At 54.5% G+C, this 21,528-nt stretch overlaps 1 protein-coding gene across 9 annotated transcripts in view; it reads right to left on the bottom strand.

Annotated features, from left to right (window-relative positions):
* The window catches only part of COL13A1 (collagen type XIII alpha 1 chain), a 145,962-nt gene that overhangs the window by 67,639 nt on the left and 56,795 nt on the right, over positions 1-21,528 (bottom strand). For 2 of the 9 annotated variants that reach the window (XM_069460888.1, XM_069460886.1), the window contains exons 3-7: positions 17,444-17,451; positions 13,829-13,855; positions 10,863-10,898; positions 8,172-8,198; positions 5,788-5,838 (exon numbers count right to left, since the gene is read on the bottom strand). In XM_069460888.1, coding sequence (XP_069316989.1) covers positions 5,788-5,838; positions 8,172-8,198; positions 10,863-10,898; positions 13,829-13,855; positions 17,444-17,451 — 149 coding nt within the window. The remainder of the gene's footprint in view (positions 1-5,787; positions 5,839-8,171; positions 8,199-10,862; positions 10,899-13,828; positions 13,856-17,443; positions 17,452-21,528) is intronic. The other 7 variants (XM_069460885.1, XM_069460887.1, XM_069460891.1 and 4 more) reach the window with 5 other exon arrangements.

Genomic DNA, 21,528 nt, shown 5'->3' on the forward strand with positions numbered 1-21,528 from the left:
TAATCCCAGTCCCCTGGCTCATCTTAGCTCCCATCCCTCCCGCTCCTGTGTGACCGTCCTCGTGGGGGACACTCTCACGGTGAGCAGGCTGGGAGGGAGGATGGAGAAAGATGGAAATGGAACATCATCAGAGATCTCCTGCAGGGACTGGGGGTGGGGAAAGAAAAAAGGGGGGGCAGCATCCTTTGGGTCGAAGTCTAGGGAGCAGGCCCTGGAGAGCTTCTCACTACTGTGGGGGCTCTTCTCATAAACACGCAGGCGGGGAGGCGAGGACAGCGGGTCCCAGCTCGCCGCACACTGAACTCCTGGGCTGCGGTCCTCTCCTCCAAGTCTGTTTTTATTTACATAGTCATTGCTCATGGCCACTTATCTAAGGATGTTTTAGATATTGGTAGATACCAGAACTTGGCCTTCGAAATGTGCTTTCAGGCTAGAACAGGTCAGATTGCTGGTGTTTCTCTCCCCCAGCCAGCAGGCTCCTCCTAGCAGTTGGGCGATCTCTGCATCCCCCAATCTTCATGGGGTGCAGAGCAATCCATGCCCATTTTTCTGGAGGTGCAGAGTGCAATGCACATAGATATTCAGGCTGGAGATGAGAAGCAGGTTCACTGGTTATAGCCCAGTGGTTTATGATCAAGATAAAGGACAAAGGACATCTCTAGAAGAAGCATGAGGCTGTGAAGATCCAGGGCTGGGGAGGGATGACCAGGAGGTCAAGGGTAAAGGAGAGCTAAGACACTGGAGTCTTGTCACTCCCCTGCTCAAGAACCAGCAGTGGCTCCTTTCTACTCACCTATCGTTCAAGCCCATCCCCAATCTTGCCCCGATCAGCCTTTCCAGGATGTTAGCTCCTTTCCTGCCTCATCTTTCCCCTACTCTGCCCAGGCACACTGGCTCGCCTGCCTTTCCCTGGACACACTGGCCTGGCTTTCAGCATGGGCTCTCCCTTGGCGGAGATGGCCACAGTCTCTTCCTAAGCATGGGCTTTTGAGTCTGGCAGACTGAGTTCTAATTCTTCCTCCACCAGCAGGGTCTATGTGACTCTGAGCAAGTTGCCTAACCTCCCTGAGCCTCAATTTCCTCATCTATAGAATGGGGATGGCCTCACATAACCTCATAGAGTCACTGAATGACCTCCAATTATGTTTGTAAAGCCTATTCAAATGGTAGCTGCCGTCACTGGATGTTTGTTGAACTGAACTTAACAAAGAAGATCCAGAACGAAGCAAGTTTTCTTCTGAGCTCAATATATCTTGGGGTCAATGAAGGTTTGTCCTTGCCAGGCAGTAGTTCCAGAATCTGATCCTATATGGAGGAAGATTTCTCTAGATCCATCTGTTGTGACCCGGAAACATCTCCAGGCTACTGGGTCCTCCTTGAAACCATGGACATGACTGCCCAGCGGTCTGTGTCCAGGGGACACGTCAGCCCCTCTGGCTGGGTGGGATGGGGGCCCTGCTGTCCGGGGGGGGGGGGTGGGCTGGTTTGGCAGGGCACGAGCTGAAGTCTGCTGAGGGCTCAGGATGGGCGAGTGTCAGTCATCCAAAAGGGCAAGAGGGGGAGATGCCACTCAAATGTTGGAAGGGCCCCCGGCTTTTCTCCTCCCAAGGATAAGTGAAGCTAAGAAAAGCGCTAAGGAGAAAACCCGGAAACTCTGCAATGTAATCTCTGCAACCTCCCAGTGTAAACTCTCTGTAAACTACTGTGGACGCTTAGAGGCCCGAAGAAAAGGTCAGGACGAGAGGATTCCAAGAAACATCTTCAAGTCCCACTAGGGACAATATTTACGCGGTAGGGATAATCACACGGTTTGCTAATTACAGAGCCTGCCCTGGTCACAGGCTGCATCTCTCCAACCAGGGCCAAGTCCAGGGCTAACCAAGGCTTTTTCAGGGATCTTGGGAAGAATGTTGTCATTGACCAAACGGAAAGTAGGACTCTACTTCCCAGAGAGGCTGGGCCTGGGGAAGGCACTTGGGGAGACTTGGAACTGGATATTAATTTATCTCTCTTCAATTATGTCCTGAGGTGAAGCATCGTTTCCAATGTTTATTGGCTGGTCTTATTGGTAAACTGCCTGTTTGCACTCTTTACCAATATTTTCTACTAGGTTATTTGTTTTTTCCCTACTGATTTGAGTAAAGCTCTTTGTCAAGAACAATAATTCTTTGATAGTCATATATGTAGTGAATATTCTTTCCAACTTGGCATTTGTCTCTGATTTTGCTGATGGCATATTTTCTGTCATATAGAAGTTTTACATTTAGATAGATAAACTTCATCTTTTCCTATGGCTTCTGGGTTTTGTGTCATGTTTCAAAAAGTCCTTCTGAACTTTTATAGTTCAGAATTACAAAACATTCATTCATGCTTTGCCCTTGTATTTTATGGTTTCATATTTTACATCCAAGTATTTTATTCATTTGGGATTTATTCTGATATAAGGAGTAGGGCGGAAATTTAGCTTAAAAAAAAACACAACTCTTTCATTTTACTTTTTTCTAAATGGCTTGTCAGTTGCCACAGCGTCATTTCCTGAACAATCTACCTTTCTCTTCCTATTGTAATGTAGCCTGTAAAAAGTACCAAATTCCCATCTGCATTTGGCTTTATTTCTGGCCTCCCCATTCTGTTCTGTTCATTAGTTTGTTTTGATTTTCTGTTTTTACAATACATTTTGCTATCTAGTAGAACAGCTAGTCCCTTCCTCTCCTATCCTTCTTACTCTGTTTTTCAGAATTTTCCTGACATTCTTATAAGCTTATTGCTTTCAAATAACACGTAATATTATTTTGTTGGACTCCCAACACCATAAAAAATGCACTAGGATCAGAATCACATTAAATTTATAGCTGGCAGATTTATTTGTAGATTAACATATAGATTAACACTACATCCTTCTATACAAGAACAAGGGAAATAAGCTGTATATTGACCTCTTCCCCATCTTCTTCTACCTGCAAGTACTTGGGGTAAGACAGCACAGACAGGAGGTTCTGATTGGAAAGAGCCCATTGGGGTGTCTCCCTTACCTTCTATTTGGTGCCTGGAAGAGGGTCAGTTGTGCATCTGCCCAGAGCCTGTCTCATTTGTCTTCTTCACTCCAAGTCATTACTGCCCCACAAGACCCCGTGCTGGTAAACGTGTAATCATTGGCTGGGTTGGTGGGGGGAGAGTACTGCTTTGCACAGCACTTGCCAATGGCTGTGGTGTAAACACTCTCCCCATAGCTGATTTCAAGCTACCAATGTGAGGTCACTGAATATGGCTGGGAGGAGGTATGCACAGTGCACTCTTGTGAGCCGTCTGAGCTAGCGCTAGCCATGCGCACTCTGACCCTCCAGCGCGCAGACAGCTCCCCTTGGGCATTGCAAAGACATCTCAAATTCATCATGCGCAAATCAAACTCATCTCCCCTGGCAAGGTGTGCTCTCCCTTCTGGGGAAGGGCATTCTGTACTCAAGTCAGAAATGTGCTCCTGCTTCTCCCTCAACATCCATTTCTATCATCACAAACTTCCGTCATTTCCACCTCCGAAATATCTCACGGTCCACCCCTCCCGCCCAGCCCAGGACTCTGCTGCAGTCCAGGCTCTGGTTACTGCGAGCACCTTCCAACCAGCCCCCCACCTGCAGCCTCAGATGACCTTCTTAAACTGCAAATGTGATCATGTCCCTCATCAGCCTCACACAACCTAGGGCTCTTCCAGCCCTTGGGACAATGCCCCGCCCCCCAGCACAGTGTTTGGGCTCCTCACAGGTCCTGGATTGCAGTTTAGTTATCCCTTCCTTCCGGAAGCCTTCCCTGCCTGCCTCCCCCCAGCCCAAGTCCAGTGCCTGCTCCGTGTCCCACGGCTCCCTGCCTGTCCCCTGCCTTAGCACTTACTGTCTGTACTGTGATGCAGCATGTGATTGCTGGTCTCTCCCACTTGACCGTGTGCCTGGAGGGGCCAAGCAGGCTGCAGGCGCATCTAGCGTGCACTGGGGTCTTGACAACTACGAATGGAGTGAATTGAGACATGCTGGATAGGTGTGTCTACCTGGCGTGGGGTGGCTCCTTGTGGATGAGGGCTGAAGATCCAGCTCAGGGAGGGAGGGAGCTGCCTTTGAGACGGGGTATTTCCTGGGCACTGGCAGATCACCTGTCCAGTGCCTGCTGGGCTGGCCAGCCTCTCTGGGGCCAGCCTCTCTCTTGGTTTAATGGGGCTCCCTCAAAAGTCAACATGGCGGGACACTCTGCTCCCTCTTCCTTGGAATGCGACTCTCCTTCTCCAAAGGGCTTGGGTGGCTCCCCCTTTGCTTAGACCATTTGTCAGGCTCCAGGAGGGGAGGCAGGTGGCCCCTGAGAGCAGCAAGGCTGGTTCTTATTAGCTGCATTTAGTCTGGGCCCTTCCTTGCCGAGTGGAAAACCACATGTTCCCCACCAGCCCCAGGTGCCAAGGGCACCTCTACTTGACCTCTACTCTTTAAGGACAAACAGACCCTTTGTCTCCTCACCCTTGTCCCCTGCTCCCACGAGCTCAGGGTGGCTTACCAGGAGGAGCTGAGGGGGTCTCCCCTGCTTTCTAGTGGGGACTCAGCAGGGGAGGCCCGAGCTACCAGGGTGATGGGGACAAAGTTGTAGGACACTGGGCTCAGTCAAGACTCCTGGTGCCATAAAACCTTTCCAAGTGTCAACATAGGCAGCACCCACGGGGAGAATTTTTTCTCCTGAAGTAAATATCCTCTTTAAACAGTACAGCTTCCAGCATGGAAGGGGTGTCAGAACAAGAATTCAGGCTCCGTGATGAGGCTGCCCTGGCCAAACCCAGGCTCCAGCACTTACTAGCTGGGTGACCACAGGTGAGTTCGGAAACTCTCAGTCTCCCGGAGGCTGGTCCTCTGCTCCCCGCCCCCACCACGCGTGGCTGGTCCAGAACAGTGCCCAGCAGAATGTGGAGCCAGCGGCCTTCTGCCAGTGGGGAAGCTTGGTGCTAGGGCTCCTGGGTTCTAATCCTGCCCCAGCCTCTCCACGGCAGACCCTGGCCAAGCCCCTACCCCTCCCAGGCCTCAGTTTCCCCTTCTGAGAGGGCTGTGTTAACCATCACGGGGGTCCTCTCCACCCTGATGTTTGGTGATTTGGTTGAAGCCCCGTGATTTGAACACTCTGGGAAAAACCGCCAGTCCTCCTCCCTCAGCCCCGGTGTCTTGCCGGCTTCATCGCCCACACCCCCCTTTCAGTCCCGAAGGCAGCGCATCCGAGGGAGGCCTCCCTGATCTTCCCAAGCTCCTCGTTGCTGGGTGGAGGGTGCTGGATGGAGGGTGCTGGATGGAGGGTGCTGATTAATACGCGGGACCCAGCACTGCACAAAGGAGCCTTTGAGGGTGGGGGTGGCTGGGCCCAGTATGGGCCTGGGCCAGCAAACCTGGCTTCAGTATTTGCTCCGTGGGCTTCCAGAAACAAAGGCTTGCTCCAGGGAAGGCTGGAGCGCCCATGAGAGAGGAGTGGCCACTTGCTCCCTCTGCCTGTGGGCAGCAGGGCCGCCTCCCAGCCGCCGTAGCTGCGTGGCTAGAGGGTAGTTCCCTCGGAACCCGCTCAAGAGGCTGTAATTTAGGTATATTTAGTCAGGCCACTTGCTTTAACATCCACATGGGCACTGAGGCCTAGTCGGGCTGACCACATCACACGCAGTGGCTGCCACACCCAGAGGCACAGCCGGATTCACTCTCCCCTCATCCTTCCCCAAAGCCCTCTTCATCAACTCACCCATCCCCCACCGCACCCTGCAGAAGAGCAAAAACAACTTACAGGGGGGCCTCGGGGACCGATGATGGACAGCCCAGCATCTCCGGGAGCCCCCTGTGTGGAGAGAGGGGGAGAGGGAGACTGGGGTGGGGGGCAGAGAAGAATAGGAGGGACAGAGGAGCAAAAGGGAAGGAGCTGGCGGGGGCTGGGGGTGGCAGGAGGGGACACCAGCCTCACCAGACAGGAAGATGGGAGGGAGGGCAGAGGGACTCAGGGCAGAGGACACAGAGATGGGTGCGGAGGGAGCATTCCAGAAGTGTTGGGAAGGGCAGGGGAGCAGCAGGGAGGAGGGGATAGGAGGGGTGAGTGAGGGCACAGGGCATGGGGTCCAGGGGAAGGAGGGCGGTGGGTCCCCAAGCCAGGCAGGCGGCAGCGGCCAGAACAGGATTCATTGGCGCGGTGGGTAAGAGGGAGACAGGGAGGGAAGAGAGACTTAGCAACGGCTGCCCGGGCCCTGAGGGCTCCCCGCATGCCCAGCTCAGGACACTTTCCAACCTCCCCCAGCCCCCTCCCCACCTCCCTCTACCTCCCCACCCCATCCCCAAATACCCCTCTGCACTCACACCCCGCAATTGCGGAACAGTGACCTGCCCTGAGCTGAGCACAGGGTTGTGGAAACAGAAAGTGGGGACACGAGACTCACACGTGCTCTGTGGACCCAGCAGCCCTGGGCCTGAAAGCTTGAGCTGCCTGGAATTTCCTAGTGCTGGGCTGAGAATGACACGAGGAGTTAAGGCCGGGCAGGACGTTCAGCCCTGAGAGGAGGGCAGGGAAGCTGCTGGGCTGGGAGTGCAAAGTGCCGTCAAGGGTGGCTGAACTCGCTAGATAAGAGCGTGTGTGTGTGTGTGTGTGTGTGTGTGTGTGTGTGTGGTGTGTGTGTGTGTGTGTGTGTGTCCCGGCAGACGGTGGGAGGATGAAGATGTGTGCATGGAGCAGCGATGGAGGTGAAGGGCTGGGACTGCCTTGCAGGACGCCGTCCCACCAGCAGGGCACCCCTCCCAGCAGAGGCGGGCAGGCAGGGCAAGAGCCCAAGGCCTGAGTTAAGCTCTTGCTCGGCCAGGCAAGTCCCGGAACTGCTCCGAGCCACATACCTCCTCTGTGAGCAGGGGTGCTCAGAGCTGCTCTGCTGCCCTTATGGGAAATGCAGTTTGTAAAATGTCATATCTCATGTGCAGGTGAAGGGTGATTTCGAATTAGTAACTGTTTATGCCATTGCAGAGATACAACAATTTTTACACCAGGCCAGGTGGTGGTGTGGTTAGGAGGAACTGAAGCCCAGGTCTGCTGCCTACAGCTGTGTGACCTCGGGCAAGCGACTTAACTTCCCTGTGCCTGTTTCCTTATCTGTATCAGGGATAATCCAGGCACCCATCTCATAGGGTGGATGTGAGCATTTCATGAGATAATGGAAAGTGCTTAGAACAGTGCCTGATCCTTGGAAGAGGTTGTGCCTTTTCTCCTGGGCAATCTAGCCTCCTACCAGGTGGGGCTGACAGTCTTGTTCCATTTGGAGGACAGCGTAGCATGGTGGTTAGGGCCCTGGCCTTGGAGTCCACCACAGTGGGGCTCCTGTCTAGCTCTGCCTCTGTCTATCTGTGTGACCTTGGGCATATGGCTTTGCCTCTCTGTGCCTCATGGAAATGGGAATATCAAAGTTCCCCTGGAAAGGCTGTGTCAGTGTTAATTGGGAAAACAGAGGCAAAATACTTAAAACTGTGCCTGATACAGTTTGTGATTAATACATGATGGCTGCTATTATTGCCGTTCTGATCATTATTTTGGAGACGGGAGGCGCTACTGCAGAGATCCTGCAGGCCCAGGCGAGGAAGCGCTGCGCTGGGCACCAGGAGGTCTGGCTTCTAGCTCCAGCTCATCACTGTTGCTGTGGGGCCCTGGGCAGCCCCAGCCCTTCTCTGGGCCTCACATGAGTTTCCTCAGCTGCAAAATGAGCTGGTTGGATATGCTGGGCTCTGGACTCTCTTACAAACCCCTTGAGGTTCCAGGATGGCTTCCTGGGCTTCTGGTTTCCCAGGGGGCCTCAACTCCATAACCCTGGGGGTCCCCCTACGCATTTCCAGCTCCACTCTCCTTGCCTTGGGGAAGGGTGACTGCCTAAGGCTGGGGATCAGAACGATGAGGCCACATGCAGTGAGGGGACACCCACTCAGCCAGGAAGGCTGGGACCACAGCCCAGGAATCCCAGACTCCTGCCCGATGGTGCGGAAGCTGTTAGAAGACTGGGCCTCAGAAAGCTGCGGGGGCAGAGCAGGCCCGGCCAGCACCCTCTGCCGCGGCCTTTGTGTCAGAGGATGCCTGAGAGGCTCCCGCCAAGAGGCCGTCATGGAAGAGGAGGCCAGGTGAAGGGTAGAAGGGAAGTGCAGACTCACCTTCTCGCCCGGTTGGCCCTTCACTCCCTGGGACAGCCACATGCGACCAGGGTGCAGGGGAGAGAGGGAGGGAGAGAACAAAGAAAGAGGATGAGTGAGAGGCAGCCACACGGGAATCCATGTTCATGGCACAAGGACCAAACAAATCACTGTGAAATAAGAAACAAAACAAAACACAGATGCTGACACATGACAGTCCCACGTCCAAGAAGCACAGCATGCGGAAGGCTATTGCCTCAGCCCGCGCGGCCGGCCCCAGCCAGCTGTGCCAGATAACAGAGAGAAACAGTGGCGGGGGCCGCGGGGGGCTCTCTCGGAGGTGTGCCTCTGTGTGTGTTGGGGGGAGGGGAGACAGGCAGAATGGGACCCCACCTGGGTCAGGAAATCTGCCCTAGAAGCCACGGCCCCAGCTGACCGGGGCAATCCAAGGTGCGGGCAGGGATGGGGAGAATTTCCCAGGGCCTGTGCTGTGATGGTGGCATCTGGGAGGTCTGAAGGTCCAGGTGAGCACCAAGTACAGAGCTCTGCAATCCGGACAGCCCCAAGTCGCTAGGGCTGGCCAGGCAGGGCAGACGGAGGTGGCATGGAGAAACATTGAGGACAGAGGTGGGACACGCACAGCTGTATCGGCCAAGGGTCCCTTGTAACCACAGTGACCAGTGGATGCACAGCCCCAACCCACCCAGCTCCCAACAGGCCGGTGGCGCCACCTGTGGGGAAGCACAGGACTGACCCCGGCATTTCACACTCATTGGCCACCCCGTCCTTGTCAGGTGGCTATGCCAGCACCCCTACTGGGCAGCCAAACGGGCCCATTGTCACATTTAAAATAGCACCAGTGGCATGAAAGCCCCAAAGTGGCTTGAAGATAGGCTTGTCTGGAAGGAAGTGGGGAGACCGCCTGTGGCTCCACTCCCTCTTCCCCTACTGCTGTGACGGACACTTCCTGTGATGTCCACAGGCCCAGGGAGGGCAGGAGGGGGATGCTGAGAGGGGACACTTGGCATTTTGCAGCCCTCTCAGAGGTTCCTGAAGCTTACCTATTGGGAGCAAGGACTTTGGGGTCCCAGAGTTGGCTTGGGTACATTAAGTGTCAGCGTCCCCATCCACAAAACAGGTTTTCGGAGGGCCGGGTAGAGAGTGGGCTGGGCTCAGGCACACGTACCAGAAGCCCCCGGGAAAGCGTGGCTGAGTGAGGTTTCCCTGCTCTACATAGCACCCTGTGACTGCTTGGTGGACTCAGGGTCTGAGTTAGAGAACTGAAGCAAAGCGACAGGGCCAGGCAGAAACGCCACAGTGCTCTGGTCTGGGAAGCGGTGGGGGAGCTTCAGGTGGGCCGCCCCGGGCTCCCAGCCTCCATGCCCTGGAGACGGGCCTAGGGTGGGCCCTGGGCAGCTCCAAGCTCTGTGACATGGAACACTTGTCCTGAACTCCGAAATGTCCCAGGCCTCCGGGGCTTCATCCTAAGGATCAGACCATCCTTGGAGCTGCCAGTGGGGGTGGGGGTGGGTTGGGAATGACACTGCCAGGGTCGAGAGCACAGGTTTGGAGTCTGGCTGTCTGGGTTAAAGTCCCTGCTCAGCCACATGCTGCCCGTGTGGGGGTCTCAGAAAAAACATTTAACTTCCGAGCCTCAGTTTTCTCATCTGAAAAATGGGGTGGAAATCGTGCCTACCTGATGCAGCTCCAGTGAGGACTGAACGAGCTGATGTGTGTGAGGCTCTCAGCATAGGGCCCAGCATGCAGTTAGTGCTCACAAGGGTTAGCTTCATCCGGATGCCTTTTCTCAATCTGAGCATCACACGCTCACACTAGGCACTCACACAAGGATGCCGCACCCATGCCCAAGGCCACTTCCTGCCAGGGGGTGGGATGCTGGAAGCCAGAATGACAGGAGGGCCTGGGAGCAGAGGCTGAAGGCTGGGGAGAAGTTAGGCGTCAGACAGAGAGAGCAGCCCTGGCCGTGTCCTAGACCAGGCTGAGTGGTGGTTAGGCTAGTCCATGGCTGTCATGACTGTCACTGCCTTAGGCCACCGCCTTTCTAGCCCTTTGGAGACCATGATCCCCAAGCTGGGCCCTCAGGGCCTGGTGCCGGCATTTCTACTGCTGTGAAACCCTGTCCCTATCAAACACGCTCATCTCCCTTTCTCCACCTTTATGTTTCATCTGGAAACATTCAGTGTTTTCACTCTCAGCCTCCTCATGAGGACTTGGAGGCAGCAGCTGGCACCCAGCCCTGTGTCCCCGTCTTTCATCACATCTCTGTCTCCAGAAGACACCTCCGGGAACGCTGGCTCCACTGAGGGGTGGTTGCAGGAGCAGCCACAAATCCGAGCGTGAGCTGCCAGCCTGGGGGTAGAGTGGGTGTCCTCCCACTGTCAAGGCTCAGGCCTCAGCCCATCACCCAGAAGGTGATCGGCAAAGAGCTTTGTTTTTGCAACTGTCTTGGATTTTTCCTTGGCTGTGGCAGCTCTCTGGAGAGTAAAGCCATGTTGTGAGGTCTGAAAAACTGGAATAAAACTTCTCTTTTCCTTCTCTGTCCCTACCTGAAGCAGACTGGGGCCCCAGGGAAGGAGAGTGCCAGCCCCCTCCTTGGGGCTGGGGCACAAGGCACCCGGCCGTGGTTTAGAGGACAGGCCAGCGAGGAGAGCAAGCAGTGGCCACCAAGCGGGTACAAACGGGCCAACTCACCACACGTCCAGGCATCCCAATGGCACCTTTTTCCCCCTGATGATGAAGGAGGCAGAAACAATCAGATGTAGCGGGAACCAGGCCAGAATGTGAAGTATCCCACGGGCTGGCTGCGCGCCTGACTCGGGGCACAGCTAGGCCGTTTGCAGGGGCAGCTGGGACGACATCCCGCATGTGGATGAACACCCTAGGCTGCCTCCAAGGACTGTTCAGCAAGTGGCCACCCCTACGGCTGTCTGCACACAGGCATGGTGTTGTGGAAAGAGCACTGAAGTAGGAGTCTGGTCCCCAGCCTGGGCCTCAGTTTCCCTATGTGATTCCGCAGCCCTTGTTCCCTTAGACTTCTGCTGTTGCAATCCATTCCCTTGGCGGCCAGGATGTGCCTCATCTTCATCACGCTCCAAGGCAAGGCACAGAGCAAGGTCACTGGCAGCTCCCATGTGACAGATGGGCGGATCACTCCCCTAGGTCTGTCTCTGCCAGAGCTGGAGGGCAATGCTCCTCCCCCGGCCCCGTGTTCGAGAGGGCCACAGACGGAGTCTTTCTCCGCTCTTCCCTCTCATGGCCACCTCCAGCACTGACGGGAAGGACCGTGAACCGTGTGGACTCATCCGAATCACAAGTTTCAGATGCTCAGAGGGAACCGCTTTGTTTTGTAGCCAGCGGTTACATCTTCTCACTCTGGAAATCTGCTTATTAAGTTTTGTTCCTCCCCCTTTTGGTAGAAATATTTTTTTGCAATCCTACGCATGCAGACATCATAAAGTCTGGGGTGGGGCTGGGGTTTGCTAGGAGCCTGGAAGGATGAAAACCAATGGGGCGGGGAAAATAAGATGGTGCTTGTCCAGCCTGCTGGGCAGGAGACATGTCTGGGTGACTCAACATCTGCCGACGCCACTGAGGCAAAGTGCCTTGAAGGACCATTAGCATCCCAAGATGTATTAACATGTGGGATGCACCCAAGAATAGCATTCATTCATCTCTGAAATTAGGCCCTTGTTACACACACATGGTCAGGACCAAGGGTGCCTGTGAGTAAAACGTTCTGCCTTTGCTAAAGAATGGTAGGGTAGCAGCATTGATTATAAGCGCCAACCCTGTTTCCTTAGTCTCTCTGAGCATTGGCTTCTGGTGACTGGGGGTAATGAGAGCTCCTGTCTCAGGGGACTTCTGGGAGGATGCCAGGAGATGCCATCTCTGAAAAGCTTGCGTCCAGTGCCTGGCGCTTGGTAAGCATTGAGTCAATGGCATCTACTCGGGTTAAGCCCAGCACGGCCACGGGCAAGTGAATTCGACAAGCGTGTCTGTAGTCCACACGTTCTGCATTGCACAGCGAGGGGCCAGCACCCGCAAATCCTTGTGTGTGTCACTCCCAGGTCCCTTTGCACAGAGGCATCAACAGGACCATGTCTCGTGGGTCCCAGATCTGCTCTGCCTGCGAAGAGCCCCGGGCTGGCACCCATCGTTGGCTGTGACATCCTCACGGTCCGCTCCCTCTTGGACTTTTGAATGGTATTTCAGGATGTGTGTTTTGGTTTCTTTTTCATTTCTTTTTTAAAACTAATGTTCTTTGCAGTCCTGGCCATAAAACGCTCGGGTTAGGGCTGGGCGTGGAATGGCCAGAGACTGGAAAGTATGCGCAGCGGCCCCTGCTCTGTGAATTGCCCCCTAAATGCTTTTTAAAGGTGGACGGTGTAAGAAAAAACAAAGTCTGCCCACGTTCCCCTCCGTCATCTGATGTTTCCCCTCCTTGGATTTCACGGGACGGAGTGGCCCGTCCTCCTTTGCGCCAGGGCTCTCACGTACTGGGAGAGTTTCTGTTTTCAAGGCTGAACGTTCTCCCACATGCATTTCATTAAGAAAGTCACCGCTGGGCATGAATTTTAGAAGCTGTTGGACTAGTCAAAAGGTTGCAGTATAATCCGTGTGTAAAAGGGGAGTAACTAGGTACCAGAGATGCACAGGGGGGTCTGGAACCCAGGATGTGGCCTTTGGCGCAGGGAGACAGGGCAGCTGCTGCCAGCCCCAGGTCACACTCGTGCACCACCTCGGCCCTCTGACTGGCTGACGCAGCACCTTGCCTGGGTCACCTCACTTCCAGGGGCCCGCAGTGCCCATATCCAGTACTCAGTTCCTCCGCGCCCCAGGCTGGACTCCATGGAGCAATGTCTCTGAAGACTTTAAAGATAGTTCTCAAATGTTGGGCACAGACCTCAAGAAACAGTGACATGGAATGTATGTGATGGCATGGGCCTCCAACAGGCCTACAACTGAAGCTTGGACAGTTGGACAAGGTATTTTACTTCTCTAAGTCTCGGTTTCCTCATCTATAAAACATGTGGAATAACGCCCATTTCGTGGAGTTGCTAAACAAATCAAATGTATGAAGGGTGATTAACAGAGTGCCTGGCACCTATGCAGGGTTCAATAAGAGATGGCTATTGGAATTATTTCTACTTTCGTCCTAAAGCTGCCGTGGTTCCTTGGCACAGACTTTCTAGAAATCAGAAATGGTAACTGGGGGAAAACAAAGTTTTCGAGTCCATTCCTTTACCAGAGGGCACAGGAGAAAGTGAGGACGGTGGTTCGAAGGTTAGCTGGTGAGCAGGATGTTCATCGTACCAGCGGGCTGCCAGCCCTGCCGGTCCCCATCATAAGGCCATCAGGCTGGAAGTCAGTCCCAGCACAGGAAGGGTCTGCATGCTGTGACCCAGCCGCTGGGGGCCCCAGGAGGGAAACTAAGAGCCGCAGCTGCAGCTCAGGATGTCCCAGCAGGGCCCTCTCCAGGTCCCAAAGGAGGAGGGGCTGAGGGTGGGCTTCGCCCTAAGCCAGAGATCAGAGACTCTGGAGAGGGGCCTCTCACCCTGATATGCCTAAAGGAAAGCTGCCCACCCAACCTGGCCAGTCCTCAGACTGAGAAAGAACGCGTGAAAGAGATACAAAGGAAAGAAATGAAAATTACTTACTGGGAGTCCGGGTCTTCCAGTGGGACCCTGAAACAAAGGGGCGAGAGAGTGAAGCTTACGTAGGTCAGGGGACTGTAATCCCCAACTGTTCAACACTGCCCCCACCAGCTGTGTGACCCTGGGTAAGCCTCTCGTGCTCAGGGGCCTGTTATTTTATGAACAAATGAAGGAAGAGACTTGGTCACTATGCTTTGGTTCTAGCATTCATTCATTCATTAAACCAGTTAGCAAGGGCAGGGGATACTCCATGCCAGGCACCGGTGTAGGTACAAGGGACAGAAAGAATGTCGCCTCTTATGACTGAAGGATCACAGGGCTGTGGGTCTCCCCAGCAAGTCCCTCTCTCTGAGCCTTTCTGCCTCACTCCACGCAATATTCTGTCCCTCACCTGTGCGTGCTGGCCCTGGCCTAGAAAAGGGCTGGAAGGGGTCAGGGTCTGGCCTTCCCTGTCCCACCACACAGGAGAAGCCGGATGCAGGGCAGCGCCCATCACCCACTGGGACGTTGCGCTAGATCTGCCACATCTGAGCCAATGGCGCATGACCCTGGAGCAGGGCGTGGGGCATCCCGGGGGACCTTTCCTTCTCTGCTGGGATCATGAGGGAGGCAGTGGGACTTCCTTTGACGCCTCCGCCAGCATGAGACCACCCTCTCCAGCGCTGGGCGTGAGGCAGGAGGCTGGATCCCATCATATGTGGAGGTCTCCTGCGGCTCAAGGAACCCGCTTTCACCAACCACAGCTATGTGTTTCTCAAACCTCTATTTCTAACCCTAGTGCTCCTGCCTAGCACAATTCTGAGCGTACACTCAAGATTCCATATAATGGATCTGAAATTCCATTGATAAGAGGAAAACATTCAACAAAATATATTAATAGTGTTAATTCTAATAATCATCATCATCGCAATATGCATAGGAGGCAGCTTAGGAACCAGGCAAATCTCAAGAAAGTTGTCTTTTTGGCACTGGAACCCAACTTCCAGATAGATCTATTAATAGTATAAGAGGGTGGCTGAGAAAACTCTGCTTTCCTTTTTGCTCTGACCACCGGGAAGCTCAAAGCCAAGTCTATGGCTCAACTGCACAGGAGGTTGTGGTGTCATCAGTTCTGGATTCCCCTTGTTTTCCTACCTCTGTTCTCCACCCCTCACCTCCTGTTTCCTTACATAGTTTGTAAATCCCCCAAAAAGGTTTCTTGGAATGAGGTGGGGTAGAAATAATGAAATAATAAATTTATTAATAGAAATTAAAAAAAAAAAAAATTTCCTCCTTAAAAGTAAGGTTACAAGAACCTTTGGGTATCATCTAGGGAAGCTCTCTGTTTCTAGGATTAAAGGAGTTAATATATTTTAAGTGGAAAAATATATATACACAACATACATACATACATACATATATTCCTCATAACACTCAGATGAGGCAGATACTGTTACTATTCCCATTTTACAGATAAAGAAACTGAGGCACAGAGAGGTTAAGTAACTTGTTAAGGTCACACAGCTAGAAGTGACAGTGCCAGGATTTGAACGCAGGTGGTCCGGCTCCAGAGCCTGTGCTCATAATCGCGATATTACATTGCCTCTGTAAAAATATAGCACACAATATTAGCTAGTATTTCAGCAAGGATCATATTCCCTCAGTGAAGAGATATCCCTGCTTCTCTTGGTCATCTGTTTCAGTCTCACAGTTTCTATATTAAGAAATTCTCCCTTAAATCTAGCCCAGGGATGGCCAATGGATGTCAGTTTGAGCAGGGACTCCAGTGGACTGGGAGTGGCTGACAGATTGTGTTAAAAAGCCTCCTAATTGATTAGCAATGTCTGTCGTGGGCATGAGGGGTGGGGTAGTGGTGGCCACAGACTCGCTTCCACTTAAATGGTTCCTGCTGCAGCTTCAATCCATCCTCCGAGCTTGTGTTCTCTAAGGCACTGGCTGGCCTGTGCCCACAGGAACACGGGTGTCCCGGCTGGAGGACAGAGCCAGCCCCTGAGATACATCCAGCCCCTGAGATACAGGCCTCTCCCTAGCCCTCACCTCTGGTCCCCGCCTTTTTTCTTCTGCAGGAAGCAGAGAGAACAGGGCTGAGGAGGTGATTCCCACCCTGGCCAGCTGCCCGTTTCTTCCTCCTCCTGCCTTGGGGTTTCAGCCAGCGCTGGGCGAAGAGTCAGGGCTCCCCTCCTGAGCTGGGCTCAGAATGCGGGGAAAGCTCCCTGGCCCCCCTCACTCTGCAGGCAGAGACAGTGAGCAGAGACTCATGTCCTCCCTCCCACGTGCTCCTTCCCCACAGACCCTAGGAGTGGCAGGACCCACTCTGGCTGCGGACAGGGGCTCGGTCACGAGCTCTCAGAACGCTAAATTCCTATGGAGGGACTCAGAGCCCATGCAGCGGGGTGAGTCCCAGCATCCTGGCCCCGGGGACACAGTGGGCACAGGAGGCCCCAAGAGAGGGAGGTGAGGGCTCTGGTGGCTCCTCAGAATAAGGCAGGGGGGAAGCAGCCATCTCCAGCAGGTGGAAGTTCCCTGCAGCAGAGTTTACTTTGGAAGATGGGTGACAGGAATTGGTGTCTGACGTCCCAAACAGGCCATGACAAATCACCCCTCCTCCTTTCAAGGAATGACACGATTTTCCCCTCACCATGACTGATCCGTCAGGGGGCTCAGTGGGACCCTCAGCGTGGGTTCAAGGGCCCTTCAGGGCACAGATGGAATATGAATAGTGGTCTTACTAAAAACGAGGCAGGCTGCTCCTGCAGCTAGAGATCAAGAGGAAAACAACTATGGAAATGACTTCTCTAAGGAAGGCACGGGGACAGGGTTGATTTCAGTAGCCTTGAGAAAGATCTGATGCTGAGGGCCAGGCCCTTTCAACTCCACCCCCCAGTTCCCCCAGCGCCCTCCGGGTCTTTTGTTGGGATATCAAATGCTGCCCCTCAGAGAACGGTGCTCCTGTTCCCGGGATCCATTACTTGGAGGAGACAGTCTCCTTGGGCTCTTCTCATGTTCTTTGGAAGTGGCTCCACTCCCCCCGCCCCAGCCTGGCCCCAGAGCGAGGCCGGGAAGGAGAGAGGCGCTGTCTAGAATTTATGTGCTGTCTCCTGGTCTCACCGGCCACACAGCTCTCTTACATAACCCCACCGCCACCACCCCCAAAGCGACTGGGCCACGGAGTTGCCCACGCAGGGGTGTGGACATTGAGTCCTCCAGAGCAGGCCGCTCTTGGAGCCAGCTCGCCGACCTGTTTTCAGAATGGGAGGAGACCATTCAAGGAGGAGAATAGAGGGGAGAGATGACCTCTTTCCTCTTTCTAGTGGCTTTGACTCCAGTTGTTTCTTTGGGGGACAACAGAGCTGGGCTAACAAGGGGCAGGCCAGCCTTTCAGATTGAAATTCGGGGCCTGCTTTGCCCCGGGACAGCTGTTGTCTTGCCCTGGAGTGGTGCAGAAGCCACAGCGCCCATCCCCATGTAAGCATTCTGGAGGGACCTCGCAGAAGGGTCTGCACAAGGGCCCCAGAAGGTACCAGGGGCCAGCTGTCAGCGCCCCCACCCGGGACCCCATTACCGGCAGGTGACAGGCCTTTCAGACGCATGAGACCGAGCTGCGGCTTGAGTACTTACAGGAGGTCCTGAAAGAGAGAGAGAAAATGTCCGGTCAGTGTCACTGCCGTAGGGGGCGGTGGGGAGGCGGCCTTAGAAGCAGCGTCCAAGAATTCTTCAGCGAGGGGTTTCCATCTGGTCTTCGAGGTTTGTGTTTTCCTGGCCCACTTTCACCAATATAATCTCTTCCTCCTTTATTTCATCTCCATATTTTCATTATGGGATGAGAAATCCAGAGTCTGGGCCCCAGGATCAGCCATGCGGGGGACTTAATAGTGGTCCCCCCGCCTCAGCCTCCCACCCATGAAATGGGCTTTTTAGGACCTACCCGAACTCGTGCACGAGGTTGCTTTGCAGAACACAGACGGTGGGCACCAAAGCACACCAAGAAAGGTCAAAGTAACAGACCCTAAAGCTGTTAGGATTGTTAGTGTGCCTGCTGTCCTCGGCCAGCATCCCACGAAACACGGTGGCAAGCCAGCAGGTGGGGCAGGGCGGAGGCAGCCCCTCCCCGGGCACCCTGCCTGATGTCTATCGGGCCTGTCCTGGTTTCTGTGAAGCGATGAGTCAGGCCCCCTGCCCTCCTGGGTCTGCCGCCCACCTCTGGGCTCGGCCCCACCCTCCCTCCACGCCCCTCTCTGTCCTCTCTCTCCCCGGTGTGTCCACTCGCCCTCCCCCGTCCCCTGGGCCTCAGCGGCAGCCCTATCCCATTACTGGCAGCAGCCAAGAATGACAAATTCAAGTGTTCCGAGCAGAGAGCAAAAGGGGGTGGGGGTGCTGGGGGAGGGAAAGTCGAGCAAAGCAGCCCAGAAAGATCTCGAAGGGAAAGGCGCTCCTGTGAACGTGAGCTGCAAAAGGCCGGCCGGCAGATTCCCAGCTGGGCCTGGCGTGTGTGCCCGGCCCCTGGCGCTCTGGCCACGTTAACTCAGCTGTGACTCCTGTTGCTGCTTTTATGCCGGGCCAATAAAGACTCCTGCCGTTTTCCCTCACTCTGCACGTTCCCAAAGCTGCTCCCTGCTCTCCTGCATCTGCCCGCTTTGCTGCCCTGGTCCCCATCCAGGAGGAAACAGCCTCTTTCATGCTGGCCTCTGTCAAGCCATCACATTACGGGGGAATAAGATGTTTTAAATTAAAAACAACAAAAAAAAAGTCAAGAGGTGTAGCGACTGGGTGAGCAAGCCCCAGGCGGGCGGCAGGCCTGCACACAGGCTTCCAGAACATGCGGGGGTGGGCGCATCTGGGACCTGTTAGGCTGAGGGGCAGGGAATGTCACCCGGATTCTGAAAATATCCCCTGAATGCAGCCTGCCAGAGGGGCCAGCCCCGCTGGAAAGTCCGCGTCTCCTGGCTGGGCAAGAGTCTTCGCATGAGAAGCAGGCTGGTGACAAAGTTTACCCTGTGGCGATTTTCAGATGGTTTGGCCACATGGAGGGAAGATGCCGTGCGCCTGCCGGGCCTGACAGGGCCCTGGCTCCCACTGCGGCAGGCTCTGGGGTCGTCCCCAGGGACACAGGCTGGAGCTCTGGCGGCAGCCCTGCCTGTGGTTAGCAGTCTCGGCTGTGTAGGTGTCACCCAGTGTGCACAGGTAGCTGCACGGGACTCAGCACTCAGCCGGGTCCCAGAAGGGCAGTAGGCTGGGTCTACTTCTGAGTGACATAAGTCCTACATCATTACCACTGTCACCGTCACTGCACACACCCCTACAGTCCTGTCTAGGTGCTAGGTACAATTCCAAGTGTTTTCCGTTATGAGGTAGGCTCTATTGTCCCGACCTTGCAGTTGGAGAAACTGAGGCACAGAAAGGCTGAGCGACGCCCAGGGCCAGCTAGTCACTGGTAGAGCTCCTGGTCCTTCTGTGCAAGGTCTCTCTCTGTGCCTCTCAGTCTGAAAGCCGCGCACCCCGCCCCCAAATCGCCTGCAGACCAAGTGCTCTCCAAGCCTTTCCTTGGGACGCTGTCACGGTCAGCCTCTGGACCCTGGACTCTCTAGACTGAACCCCCTCATCTCTCTTTTACGGGCTCCTTTGTCTTACGTGAGGGAATTTGGCTCTGCCAAGCTCTTCCAGGCTCCCACTCCCCCCACCTGTCACTTACAGGGGCTTCAGCAACAGGAAAAGCCTCTGTTAGCTGATTCCGTGCTGTAGGGAGGGGACGAGATGTGGGGAGTTATAAAAAATGGCTTTCTCTGCCACAAACGTTCTTCCCCTGTCATGACGGTCCTCATGGGTCCCCCTGGAAAATCTTTAAGCCGCTTGGAAAATGCAGCCGCCATCCTGCCACGGCCAACTTTCATCGCATGAACAGGTGTGTGGTGGGAGACCCTAGACTTCAAAGCAGATGCTTCCCCTGATGCTGTGGTCAGTGCCCGGCAGCTCTAAGGCACCGGGGACCCGATGGCCTCACAAAATCTAACAGTGCTCTATGTCACTGGCTGGTCTCCCACCTGGGCCACTGGGCTATGCTCAGTAACGTGACTATTGACAGACCCATCATCACCCTGGCCAGGCACCAAAGGATAGAGTCATCCAAGGTATCTAAGTGCCCAATTACAGATGGAGAAAGAGATGCCCAGGGAGGTGGCCGTTCAGTGTCACTTTGTGGGGGGGTGATGGGGCTGGGACCAGAACCCAGGCTCCCGACTCCCTGTCCAGGAGTCTTCCTAACAAAGCACACCGTTTCTCAGGACCTGTGTGGTGGGTCCTGCCGAGGGACAGCCCACACTGCCACACCTCAGGGAGGAGGAAAACACCTGGGCCCCACCGTGCACCTGCGGCTGGCCTTGAGAGGATTAGAAGATTGTCCCAGCCTCCTAGCGTGGGCTGAGTGGGCTGCAGCAGGGCTCCCAGGGAGGGGTCCACAGCGGCCATCTAGGGTGGGGACATTCTGTCTGAGACCTTCCTCCTGACGTCTGTCACCTGCTACCTCAGCTTCCTGCTAAGGCCCCCAGGGTTTGGTCCACCTCTTCCGAGTGAGGCAGCCACGTTTCCCCTAAATGGACACGCAGGGACGGACCCCCGTGAAGTCTCCTGGGGTGGCATTCTGGGTTGTGCCTTTCTTTCAACCACTCTTTGTATGTTCCTTCATTCACTCATTCATTCAACAAACATTTAACCAACACCTACCGTGTGGCAGTCCTGTGCTGGGCTATGGCCCTCTGAAGATGAATGAGGCACAGTCATTGCCCTTTAAGGCAGGAAAACGTCATTTTTTTAAGCACTTATTATCTCCTAGGCCTGATGCTAAGCTCTGGTGATATAGAGATGAATAACTCATTTCCTCCCACTGAGAAGTCAACAGTTTCCTACGTTAGAAAGCTGGAGAAATTCCAGAGAAGAGAACAAAAACGAACGTGAGGGTTTAATGGAGAAAGTTTTGCTGTAGGAGGATTGATAGCATCTGATTCTTAACATTTTATTAGTTTTATTTTTAGCTTTTTTTTTTTTGAGGCAGAGTCCCGCTCTGGCACCCTGGCTAGAGTGCCGTGGCGTCAGCCTAGCTCACAGCAACCTCAAACTCCTGGGCTCAAGCGATCCTCCTGCCTCAGCCTCCCGACTAGCTGGGACTACAGGCATGTGTCACCATGCTCGGCTAATTTTTTCTATATATTTTTAGTTGTCCAGCTAATTTCTTTTTATTTTTTAGTAGAGATGGGGTCTCACTCTTGCTCAGTCTGGTTTCGAACTTCTGAGCTCAAACGATCCTGCCGCCTCGGCCTCCCAGAGTGCTAGGATTACAGGCGTGAGCCACCACGCCCGGCCTATTTTTTAGCTTTAATTTCCATAGTGTAGAGCCTGGATTTGAACCTGGTCTCTCTTACCCTAAAGCCTGTGCTCTCCTGGCTGGAGGTCGTGAAGGTCCTTATGGGCAGAAGGGGTGGCTTGGCCCTCAGCCCCTTCTAGTGTGGGCAGGTGAGCCCAAGTGCCCTCCCCCACGGGCTTGGCCCCGCCCAGTCTCTGGATCCAGTGCTGGCCCTGGACACAGGGAGTAAAGAGTCACAAGGTGCTCCCAAGTTCAATGTCATATGAGCTGTCTCCTGACCCTGCCTGGCCTCTGGGCTCCCAGCAGCTGGGGTCCTATCTCTGATCCACGCCTCCGGGTGCCTGTGCCA

Source organism: Eulemur rufifrons, chromosome 28 (genome assembly GCF_041146395.1).
Source record: "Eulemur rufifrons isolate Redbay chromosome 28, OSU_ERuf_1, whole genome shotgun sequence".
NCBI classification, from domain to species: Eukaryota; Metazoa; Chordata; class Mammalia; order Primates; family Lemuridae; genus Eulemur; species Eulemur rufifrons.